This window comes from Bos indicus, chromosome 2, assembly GCF_029378745.1.
Source record: "Bos indicus isolate NIAB-ARS_2022 breed Sahiwal x Tharparkar chromosome 2, NIAB-ARS_B.indTharparkar_mat_pri_1.0, whole genome shotgun sequence".
NCBI classification, from domain to species: Eukaryota; Metazoa; Chordata; class Mammalia; order Artiodactyla; family Bovidae; genus Bos; species Bos indicus.
This window is the reverse complement of record NC_091761.1, coordinates 115,268,731-115,281,208: the sequence shown is the minus strand read 5'-3', so window position 1 is coordinate 115,281,208 and position 12,478 is coordinate 115,268,731. Positions and strand designations below refer to the sequence as shown.

At 41.8% G+C, this 12,478-nt stretch overlaps 2 protein-coding genes across 6 annotated transcripts in view; one reads left to right on the top strand and one right to left on the bottom strand.

Moving 5' to 3' along the window:
* The window catches only part of COL4A3 (collagen type IV alpha 3 chain), a 163,540-nt gene extending 158,222 nt beyond the window's left edge, over positions 1-5,318 (bottom strand). The window contains exon 1 of the mRNA XM_019977803.2: positions 5,078-5,318. Coding sequence (XP_019833362.2) covers positions 5,078-5,164 — 87 coding nt within the window. The 5' untranslated portion in view covers positions 5,165-5,318. The remainder of the gene's footprint in view (positions 1-5,077) is intronic.
* A 65-nt stretch (positions 5,319-5,383) lies between these two features.
* Positions 5,384-12,478, top strand: part of COL4A4 (collagen type IV alpha 4 chain) — a 155,847-nt gene continuing 148,752 nt past the window's right edge. For 3 of the 5 annotated variants that reach the window (XM_070800326.1, XM_070800319.1, XM_070800302.1), the window contains exon 1: positions 5,393-5,541. The gene's annotated coding sequence lies outside the window, so the exon portion shown is untranslated. Of the gene's footprint in view, positions 5,542-5,653; positions 5,882-12,478 lie in introns of those variants that run through there. The other 2 variants (XM_070800315.1, XM_070800310.1) reach the window with 2 other exon arrangements.

Genomic DNA, 12,478 nt, shown 5'->3' with positions numbered 1-12,478 from the left:
TTATATGTGGAATCCAAAAAGATATGATACAAATGAACTTACAGAACAGAAGAGATTCACAGACTCAGAGAATGAACTTACAGTTGCCAAGGGGAAGGAACATTTCGGGCGTTTGGAATGGACATGCACACACTGCTATATTGAAATGGATACCCAACAAGCACCTACTGTGCAGCACAGGGAACTCTGCTCAGTGTTAGATGGCAGCCTGGATAAGAGGGGAGCTTGGGGGGAGAATGGATACATGTGTATGTATGGCTGAGTTCCTTTGCCGTTCACCTGAAACTATAGCAATATTAATCGACTGTACCCAAAAACAAAACAAAAAGTAAAAAAAGTAAATTAATTAAAAACATTAAAAAATCTGAGAATGTTCAAGATAATGGAAAATAGATAATCTCAGGTTAAATACAGGATATACAAAAAAAATCCCACGTATGCACACATGTCACAATTTCAATAACACAATAAAAAATCTTGATCTAGTGACAAGAAATACAGAAAAAATTGAAGTCAGAATATCATCTCTACCACAATTCAATAAAAAAACTAGAAAATTTTCCTATGTTTCAAAATTAAGAAATAAACATTTAAATAACCCATAAGACAAAGAAAAAATTGGAAAAGATTTTGAACTTAATGATATTAAAGTAGTTTTTATCAAAACTTGTATGATGCAGCTGAAACAGTGTTTAGGGGAAGCTTTTTAGCCTTAAATGCATTTGGACTATTCAAAGTTGCTCGATCAAAGTCCAAATATAAAATTCAACTACTTTTTAAATAAATTTATATTAATTAGACTATAAATTTTTAAAAGAATATATGATTTATAATAACACTAAGAATGTCAAATACTTGGAAATTAGAAAAACCCAGAAAACTCTAAAACATTGTGAGAAATTAAAGCCCTGAATTAACAGACCCATGTAAGAATTCAAGCAGATCAAATATTAATGAGTGCTTGGTTCACATGTTTGCAGATGTAACATAGCAAAACAGTGAGGAAAAGGATGAACTTTTTAATAAATAATATTGGGACAATTCTTTTTCTATATGGAGAAAGATAAGATTATAATCCCAGAAATAGAAAACAATTCAAAGATTGAGTCTTAAATGCAAAAGAATTAAACTATAATTTTTTTAACATAGGAGAACATTTTTATAATCTCGGGGAAGGAAAAGATCTCAACAAGATGCAAAACACAAAATCAATGAAATCAAGGAAAACATGGATAAGTTTGAGATTATAGTGAAAAGAAAAATTATACGTTAAGGCACCAATAACTAAATGAAAAGGTAAGCCAAAACCTGGAATGAAGTATTTTCTGCACATTTAAATAGCAGAATTAATTCAGCATCCAAATATAAACAACTTCTAATTAATTAGTAACAAAAAGGCAAAGGTCACAAAAGATAAATAGGCAAAGACCTATTTATGCAATTCACTCAGAGAGAATTATAGACTGTCAATCAAAAAATGCTAAGGTTCCTAAACTCACTAGTCAAAACAACATCCGATTTCACATCCATTAACATCTCAGTACATCAAGTTTTGCTGAGGATATAGGAAGACAGATATTCTGGCAAGTTGTTGGAGTCGATTTGACAATCCCTAACACAATTTAAAATATGTTTTCTCTGATAACCCTCTTTGAATTCCTCCTAGCAATTCACCATCTGGTTGTCACAATGGTACATATACAAAAGCTGTAAATTTCAATTCTGTAAGATGAGAGCAAAGAAACAAACTTACTGTTTGGGCAGATGGAAAAATAAATTGTATTTTATTTATGTAACTGGATACTATGTGGCAGCTATTACATATGTGGCAGCTATTACATTTATATGTATGTAAACAAATCACATCTCTATGTTTCAATGTGGATGAAATCCAGAAACATCCTGCTGACTGACACAAGCAAGCTCCAATAGGTATGTATCATGTGAAATCATTTATTACACTTTAAGGACCATACAACAATAGCATTTATTTTTTATGGTGACTGACACACACACAGGCATCCATGGTGCATAAATATAAAATCATGCGTGGAAGAGGAGGCAAAAAATGAATGTAGGGCTTTTTGTATTTACTTATTCTTTTCCTGAAGGGAGAGATGTGAGAACGAACAGGTCTAAACTTAATACTTGCTTAATCTCAGAGATGGATAAACTGGAGTTTGTTACATGACTTTTTGTTTGTTTGAAATGTTTCTTAATTCAACTTAATTTTTGTTTTTAGATTTAAAAACCAAATCAGTTGAGAAGCACCCTCCCTAAACACAGCTGTTATTCAGCTCCTGATATTTGCTGGCCATATTCCTGCCCTGTCTGGAATTTTAAGGCAAAGAGAGGAAGGATAAAGTACGATATCTCAAACCATGACTCTCACCTTCCCCAGATAATCAGAGAAGGCGCTTTCTCTGTGCTTCTCCCAGACCAGCCACTGGTGGCAGTGGCAGAGTGCCTCCCAGTTTCGAGTTGGGCCTGGGAACAGCTATAAAAACTGGGCATGTACTGAATAGTCAGGCCTGGAACTGGATGCCTTCAGCAATGCAGCAGCAGGATTTTACTCAGGGTTCTTCAGAACAAATTGTGTGGGTGGACAGTTCCGCCCTGCCTGAATTCCGAATAGAGGGTGAACAGTGCTATTTCTTTGTTTTGAGAAATGCTAACATGAAATCACAGGAATTTTGAGCAAAATATGTCCGTAACTACGTAGCACAAAGATGATAAATAGGATGGCCCAGTGACTATACCTGGCTCTTAACTTACAGTTTGTTTCTTCTGTAAAGTTTTAATTTCTTTGCTAATATTTAGAATTTAAGAGATTTCTAACGGAAACTAGATTCCCAGCTTCTTTTCTGAAAAAGGTGGATTCTGGTATTGCTAATTCTAAATTCTAGAATGCCAAGAGTTAGTTGGCCCTAAAGAGTGCCCCCACTCCCCGCAAAGCCTCACTCAGTTAAACCTCACCTGCTGACCTCACAAAGGGTTTAAACTCCCTCATGTTATAGATGAAAAAGAGTGAGGCTCAGAGAGGTCAAGAGCTTCGCCCAACATCAGAGTTACCCTTGGGAGGGAGCCATGCTGGCACCGTGCAAACCAGTTATCAGTTAATTTGCTGTGATTTCTTTTTTTCTATGTGATGAGGGCACATTTCATGCTTTCTAATGACACTGTGTAACTCAGCAAAGTTTTAACAGAGGCTCACTTCAAATCATGATAAAAATAATACGAATGGATTCATTGTAACATCAGCAGTTAGCCTCCAAGATTTGGCCAAAAGTAAGACAGAAAATTTCTTATGTAAAAAACAGTAAAGGAATATGACAGTATAATTGAAAATTGGTATAAGTAGAGGCGGTAGGATCACAGAGAATCTTTTTTCAGGCTGCTTTATACTCGGTAATATTTCCCCTCTTTCTCCACCTGTCCCTAATCTCCCCTCTTCTTTGGACTCTAGAAGAATGTGCAAACCCAGCCCTTCTCATACACACATACAGATACTTCAGCTATTTTTTTTTTTCACTTGTATTTGTTTCTGGATTAATGCTGGCAGACATTCTATACTGACTTAGATTGAATTCTATCCATCATGTTCAGAAGTACTGAGCTACCTGGGTTGGTCATCCTTAGTCTAGGTAAAGCACATTTTTATTAGAACCAACTTCATGAAGAGATTACATGGATTACAATATCCTTTAGAGTATAAAACACTAAAGAGCCTAAATGTTCATTGATAGGGAAATGGCTCAGTTAAACTTGGCATATTCACACTGTGGTAAACTGCAACAATGCAAAAAGAAAAAGAGGTAGATCTGTCTTAAATACTGGTGTAGATAGACCTGTAGAAGGCAAAAGTATATATACAGCATAGGTATATAGTACCAGTTATGTTAAAAATACATACAAGACATATTGTTTGTGGGTCTATACATGCATATGTGCATGCACAGAAAAATATCTGAAAAGAAACCCAAAGTGGTGAGTGGATACCCTTCTTTAGACAGGGGTGGGGGAAGGTATGGAGATGATAAAGAGGGTTTTAGCTTCACCTGCAATGTCATAAAGTTTAATTTGAAAAGAAAATGCTTGGATTACTTGTGGCTGTAGGTTGGAAGAATCTTTTCATGTAACACATACTTATGTGATGATTAATTTCCAATCACAATCTTAACCATGAAATTGGTAAAAAAAAAAAAAAAAAATCTGATCATCCTGGGAAACGAAATTTATACTGCACTGTCATCCCAAATTAAGTTCTTAAAACTTACAAAAATAGAAGTCACAGAAAGCAGCTGAAAAGTTAAATTGCACTTACACCAGTTAAAATCGAGTAAGTCTACTCCAGGAGTCCTAACAGTTTTGAGGACAAAAAAATGTATCTTCTCAGATAACAAGAAATATGCAGGGGGATTTAAATGAATCCAGGATCTCTCACATTTCGAACAGAAATAACGGAGACAGATTGCTTGATTTATCCTAACATGAGTTCTGTACTAACTTTTCAGTGATGCATTTGCTTTTCTCAACAAAACTGATGGAACCCCGGAGGGCAAGTATTGATAAGGAGGAACAGGAGGGGTAAGAGTTCGGTGTGAGATGACATCTACCAAGTGGCAGGGCTGGAACTCCAGCCCTCTGTCCTCTCTGCCAGGCCATGCTGCCTGCTCTGATTCACCAGGGTGACCTCGCGTGTCTCTACATCCGGTGCTCTTAAGCGTTCATCCCTGGCGATTATCTATCCGCCCACATCTCTCTCTCTGTATCTGCCTGCATTTCTATCCATCTATTCATCCATCTATCTACCTGCTTCCCTCTCTCCCTCCCTCTGGAGGGCTAGCTCCCACCCCTGATCTCTAGGGAACCAGAAACAAGCCTCTCCCCCCTCGCCTCTTCCTCCAACCCCGCGCATTCCACCTGTCCCGGGGCATCCTCGCTTGCTCCAACCAGGGGTCTGCCTGGAGCCCACTGTCACCGCACCTACCAGCAGAGGTTCAAGGCCAGCGCTCCCCGCGGACGGGGCAGGCTGCCAGGGGAAGCGGCGCCCCCCGCCCCTCCCCCGGGTACTCACCTTGCCCTCCGTGGGCGCCGCCACCAGGAGCACCAGCAAGAGCGTCAACAGCAGCGCCGGTGGTCTCGGCGCGGTCCTCGGGCGCATGGTGGGCGACCGCTCAGAGCCACGGCGTGGTCCAGGGACCCGCAGGCTCTCGGGCCCCCGCGTCCCCGGCGCGGCGCGCTTTGGGAGCCCGGCAGTGAAGCTCGCCTGGCCAGCCCGCCCGGGGCGGGTTTTGTAGGGCTCAGCCTCCCCACCGAGGCTTCCAGGGAGGGAAGAAGTGGCTCAGGTCCCGCCCTCGTCCCCCCGCCCTCCCCTCCAACTCTCCAGGCGACGTCCCTCAGCCCCGGGCAGCGCGCGCGGGAGGCGAGAAAAGGCTGCGCGCCTGCGGGGCAGGTGGCCGCGGGGCCAGGGTAAGGGGTGCAGGAGGTGATGCGCCCAAGGTTCAGGAGTCGCGGCGCGGCAAAGGGGTGCGAGTCGGGGTAAGAGGTGGCGAGTCGGAGGTGGGGAACTGGGGGGTGTGCGATGGGGAGGTGGCCGAACAGGGTGGAGGGAGTGGCCAGCGGCCCTGCCTCAGATTAAGCGGCAGGCGCGCCGGGGTGGGCACTCGGGTGGCCCCGCTGGCTCCGGGCTTCCCGGCGGTGCCGTCTGGCCACTTTCCCCTTCTCAACACGCCTCCATCGGGCAGCTGCAGGACGCAGCGGCGGTGAGAGCGCTGTGAACGGGTAGCCGAGTGGCGCGTGGAATTGGGCGCGGCGGGAGGTGCGCGCTGCGCGGGCGCGCGGCGCGGCAGCTCCTCGGGGCTGCGGGTGTCCCTAGGAGGTAAGGAGACCACGACTGGGTCTGGGCGATCCCGGGCCCAGGGCCCGGGCCACCGGCCGGGGGCGCGGGCGGCGGAGGAAGAGTGCGCGGCATCCCGGGGTGGGGCGCACCGGCGGGTGGGGCTGGGGAATTGGGCCCGGGGGTCACGGGAGGAGAGCTTGTCTGGCTCCAGTCTTGTCTGCCTGGGCTTGAACTGGGTGCTGTTGTGTTTTGATTAATTTGGTGGCTCAAGTTACCAGCCTGGCGGTCTGGGCACTCCGAAATGCCAAGAGCAGGAGGCAGCTGAGGGGAAAGGGAAAGCTCATCCAGCCGATTCTCCGCCGCGTTGAACTGGCTTTTCACGTTAAATCTTATCTGCGGAAGTGCACGGGAGGCCGCGCGCCAGCTTTGTCGGGGTGCCTCCGGCCTGAGAGGGCGCTTCTCCTTTCCTGAGGTGGCCTTGGAGGCGGACGTGCTGGGCACCGTGCGCAGAGCAGGGCTTGTGCCCTTTTCTTGTGCCACTGACCACATGGGCTCTGGCGAAGCATTCAGATCCTTCCTACAGTATTGCCATTCTCAGAATCCGTTTTACTGGAACAAATTATCAAAGTAGTAAAGTCATGATCTAGTAACATACATGCATCATGATTATTGCACCGAATATTTCGATCTAACAGCAGATCTGTTAAACAACCGTAAATCAAAGTAGTGATGACTGCAAAACTGAAACGTGACCTAAAGATACCAGTGGGTACAGTCTCAGGAACTGCCGATACTGTTGTGGTTTGTTAGCTGTGTTCATAACTGAAGAAACTGCTGGTCTCCCAAGAAAGTTTAGTGAAAAGACAGATGGAGTATTGATTCCCATCCACGGTTCACAGACCATCTGAATTCCATCTCCAGGTTAAGAACCTTTACTCTGTATCAGGGTTGCTGATGTCTGCAGTAGCTGGTCATCAGATACCACGTGTGAAATGTGTGGTTTGATGGCTGATGGTGGAGAACCACTTGTTTGCAATTAGAATGGGGTCATGGTATATTAGACCTCTGTAGGTAGGTGAAACCCTGACAGTGAATGAATGAAGGTGCACACTCCCCTTTATGGTTGTAGAGGGAATAATTATAAACTCCCCTCTCTTCTTTTTACGCCACCAAATGTCAACTCTGGCTGTATATTAGTATCTCTTATGGAGCCTCTAAAAATCCTAAAATATCCCAAGCCAATTACACCGGACTCCCCAGCAATGGGAGTCTGTATACTTAGGTGCCTGCGTGCTAAGTTGCTTCAGCTGGGTCTGACTCTTTGCAACCCCATGGCCTGCCCGTCTCCTCTGAGAATGGCATTCTCCAGGCAAGAATACTGGAGTGGGCTGTCACGCTTTCCTCCAGGGGATCTTCCCAATCAGGGATCGAGCGAACCCAAGTCTCTTTGGTCTCCTGCATTGGCAGGTGGGTTCTTTACCTCTAGCACCACCCGGGAAGTCCCTAGATGTTGAAGTATCTTTATTTAAGCTCTCTGGAGTTTCCCACGATGTTGCTATAGCTTCTCCACATTGATAAGAAGATTTCTTATGAAACTTTCTCCTGCCATCCTTATTAGATGAGATATAAGGTGCTCTGTTGATAAAATAAGGGTCCAAGAATACTTAGAGGCCTGTGACAGTCTTGCATGAACTGACATTACTTCCTGGAAAAAATAAAAACTCTCAATGCAGGAGTTAAATGCTCCTTCCATATGTTGAAGTCCAGAAGCTTTCTTAATTTGGATTTCAATTGCCTTTTCTTGAAACAATGTCATTTTGACTGAAATCCAGGCTAGGCTTTATTGACTTTAGAAGGGGTGGCAACAGTCAACTGCAAGTCACTTCTAATGCTACAAAAGAGCAGGAAAGAAACTTGTGATGTAAACAGGGTTGGGAGGCAGGAGTTGTTAAGTGTGGTCTCTGCAGTACAGTTTAGATTTTGCATCTTTTCCACACTTACTAGTGTGGCTTAGGGTCTTTTCTTCTGTAAATCGGCATCATCAGTGTGCCCACCTTAAACAACTGTGGGAACCTAATTCAGCAGTCAGCGTCAGCCCTTCCAGTGAACATTCAGGGTATGCTCACTAGATGGTGTTAATTAACCAGAATTTTTGATTTTTTAAAAAATGGTCTCAGAATGGACAGTTTCCCAGCTGGCTCTTGAAATGTATAAAACAAAAGGAAAGTGAGGGCAGTCCTTTTTGTAAGTACAAAGGACACAGAAATCTCTGCTTTTGACTTGGTGCCAGATGAGAGTTTTGAACAAAGTGAAATGGTAATGACCTTTGACAAGGCCTGTATTATTGTTTTTGCCCCCTTTTCATGGTCACAATATCAGGTCTGTTTTCTGCACAGGGCTTAAATGTGTAGTGTTTGCTTCCCTGTTTTTGGAGTTCAGCTCCAGTAGGACAGTGGCCTTTTTGGTGTTCTTTAATGTTATTGAATGAATGAAGTTAGTGCATGAATGAAGTTGTTTACTATTTGCTGAATGAATGAAACTGGATGACTTGACAAATTCACTCAGGATTCACACCCAGGTCTGATTTCTTCCAAAGTTTATGATCTTTCTATAGCCTTCTCTGGATAGGAACGTGCCTAGGCTTTTGACGTGATGTATTTTGCCAGACTGCTAGTAGCTCCTTCTTCAATCTTTCTGAAAGATTAAATTTAATATTAATTACATTTAAAATTAATTATTTTCAAACTTCACCTCAGCACTTAGTCATCTCTCTTCTTTCAAGAACCTTCTGTTTTAAATACTCGAAAACAATTAGACACAGGTTCTTTCACAGTCTCAATTCAGTTCAGTTCAGTTCAGTCACTCAGTTGTGTTCGACTCTTTGCGACCCTGTGGACACCAGGCTTCCCTGTCCATCACCAACTCCCGAGCTTACTCAAACTCATGTCCATAGAGTCGGTGATGCCATCCAACCATCTCATCCTCTATCATCCCCTTCTCCACCTGCCTTCAATCTTTCCCAGCATCAGGGTCTTTTCCAGTGAGTCAATTCTTCGCATCAGGTGGCTAAAGTATTGGAGTTTCAGCTTCAGCATCAGTCCTTCCAATGAATATTCAGGACTGATTTCCTTTAGGATTGATTGGTTTGATCTCCTTGCAGTCCAAGGGACTCTCAAAAGTCTTCTCCAACACCACAGTTCAAAAGCATCAATTCTTCAGTGCTCAGCTTTCTTTATAGTCCAACTCTCACATCCATACATACTGGAAAAACCATAGCTTTGACTAGACAGACCTTTGTTGGCAAAGTAATGTCTCTGTTTTTTAATATGCTGTCTAGGTTGGTCATAACTTTTCTTCCAAGGAGTAAACATCTTTTAATTTCATGGCTGTAGTCATCATCTGCAGTCATTTTGGAGCCCAAGAAAATTAAGTCTGTCACTGTTTCCATTGTTTCCCCATCTACTTGCCATGAAGTGATGGGACTGGATGCCATGATCTTAGTTTTCTGAATGTTGAGTTTTAAGCTAACTTTTTCACTCTCCTCTTTCACTTTCATCAGGAGGCTCTTCACAGTCTCAGAATTATTTTCAATTCATATCAGTTCTTGCCATTACATCTCCAAACTCTTTCTCTGCTTTTCTATGATCATGGCCCTTCCCAGGGCCTGGACTTATCATCTGTGAACTATGGTAGCCTTCTAGCTGGTTCTCTGCAATGTTTGTCCTCTGAAATCCCTTCCATGTTACTGTCTGAATAAAAGCTCACTTTGGATCAGAAGGAACCAGTTACCTTGGGGGCATCTGCAAATAACCCCCAAACTTCTGAGGCTTCCAATAAGACTCTTCTTCTCCATTTATACATATTCTACATATTCTGGGGAAGGAAATGGCAACCCACTCCAGTATTCTTGCCTGGAGTATTCCAAGGACAGAGGAACCTGGCAGACTATAGTCCATGGGATCACAGAGAGTCGGACATGACTGAGTGACTCACACACACACACACACACACACACACACACATTTTCTTCACAGGGTATAACAGGTGGGAAAGGGGTTGCGGGGACGGGGGTTCTGCTTATCAAAACCACTCAGAAACCTCCTGGAAATTCCCACTCAACCTGTTCTCTGATCTCCTCTGAAGGGGAAGAGAATTCAGCGAATTAAAAACGGCTCTAAAAGCTGCCAACTACTGTGACACTTGCTACATCTATTTCACATCTCATTGACCAAAGTGGTCACACTTCATTTTGAAAGCGATGAGGCAATAATCTTCCACATGCCTGAAAAAGCACTAGTAAAAGGTTTGGTGAATGTTAGTTACACTCCTGACATACATCGTGTAACTTGCTTTACTAAAGCTTCCAGAAGTTTCTCTTTTTCTTTATAGATTACTTCACCCTTCTTTGGGTAGAATAGAATGTTCCAAAACCAACTTTTGAAAAATCTTGTGTATCACTCATGTCTCAAGTTCACCATACACCCTTCTTTACCTTATGCCTTGGTACTTGCCATTCTTTCCACTTTCAGGAACCACCCACCCTGCCCCCACCCCCCAATCTGGTGTCTGTCTGATGCAACCCTTACATTTTGAGATCTAGGTCAAAGGTCAAAGATCATGGTCTCTGTGAAGACCTTTGTCCAGACCTTTATTATATAACACTGAAACAGAGTCATGCATTTTACTTTTTTGTACTATGAGACCTTCGCGAGCATAAACAAAGATTCATTTTATTTTTAATATGGGAACAGTGGTATTTAAAAATAAATTTATTGAGGTATAATTTCCATACCAAAATCTGTACCTATTTAAAACACACAATTCAAGGAGTTTCACCAATGCATATGCCTTGTGAAATCAATAGCATGAATCTGGATGCAGATCTCTTTAATCACTCCCCAAAGTTTCCTCCTGTCCCCTTTTAGTCCATCCATCTCTCCCCGTCCATTCCCAGGCAACCACAGATCTGCTTTCTGACTCTGTAGGTTGGTTGGCATTTTCTAGAATTTTATTTAAATAGAGTCATACAGTATGTACCGTTTGGTATCTGGGTTCTTTGACTCAACAGAACAATACTGAGATGGATCCATGTTTTGTGTATCAGCAGTTTGTTCTACTCTGTAGCCGTGTAAAATTCCATTGTATGGACATCACTTTTTTAAAGATCCCTTTACCTGTTAGATTTTTAAATTGTTTCCACTTTGGGAAATATGGCTACTATGGCTATTTTTGTACTAGGCTTTGTGTGAACATGTGTTTCCATTTCTCTTGAATAAATACCTAGGAGTGAATGGCTGGACCATACAGTAGGTATATGTTTAATTATAAAAGAGTTTTCCAAAGTAACTGTATCTTCATTCTCATCAGCAGTGTATGAGAGTTCTGCTTCCCCCGTATTTTTTTGGTGCCTGCTTTTGGTATTGCCAGCTTTTAAAGTGTTAATGCTTCAAATGGTTACACAGTGGCAGTTAGTGTGCTTTTGTTTTCTCTAGTAACTAAAGATGTTGAACATCTTTTCAGGTACTTATTAACTGTTCAGAGAACTTTTGCAAAGCGTCTACTCAGATCTTTCCCTATGAAAAAAACTGGTTGTTGCTCTTACTGTTGAGTTGCAATAGCTATTTATATATTCTGGATACAAGATCCTTGGCAGATGTATTTATTTTGAATATTTTTGCCCATTCTGTGGCTTTTCTCTTAAGTGTCACTGTCCATCTTGAAGTCCATTTTTAACATAGCCAGTCTACTTTCCTTGTGCTTACTGTTTGTGTGGTGTATCTTTTTCCACCTTTTCACTTGTAACCTATTTGCGTCTTTTTATTTAAAGTATGTATTTTTTAGGTAGCATATACTTGGGTTTTTTCTTTTTTCTGTTTTAAATTCAGCGTTTTGCCTTCAATTTTTAGTGCATTTTTACATAGTTGATATAGTTATTTTTAGGTCTGTCATCTGTCTGTTTACTTTTTATCTGTCTAATCTGTTTTTTGTCCCCTTTCTTCTTCCTAGCATTCTTTTCTGTTAATCAAATATTTTTTAAAGTTCCATTTAAATTTTTTCTACATCTAGTTATTTCTCTCTGTGTTGTTGCTAGTGGTTACTATACTGATTATAGTATGCATCTTTAACTTTTCCCAATCTACTTAAAAGTAATATTGCATATTTGAGCTCAGTTGAGTTCAAATTGAGTTCAATATTCGGTAAATTGAAAACTCAATTTACTGAATATTAAATTCAGCTAAATTGATTTCATTCTTGTATCCACAGTGCTTAGCATGGCATTTGATAGAAACTGAAAAATTGACAGATACTGATGTGATAGATATTTCTTGAGTGAATAATAATCATAGGTGTTTTTATGTCTTATTAAAGGTATATAGAAATGATTAAAATTTTGTTTTGGTTAGTGTCAGGCTAAATAGTAGAAAAATCACTTTAAAATGTTATTACATATTTAGTGGACTTGCATTTACAAACCCTGTAATTTTCACGTGTAGTCAAGATTCTATGTATTATTTTATTTTGTTTCCATATCTTAGTTGTTAAAGAATCCACCTGTGATACAGGAGACCCTGGTTCAATTCCTGGGTCAGGAAGATCTGCTGGAGAAAGGATAAGCTACCCACTCCAGTATTCTGG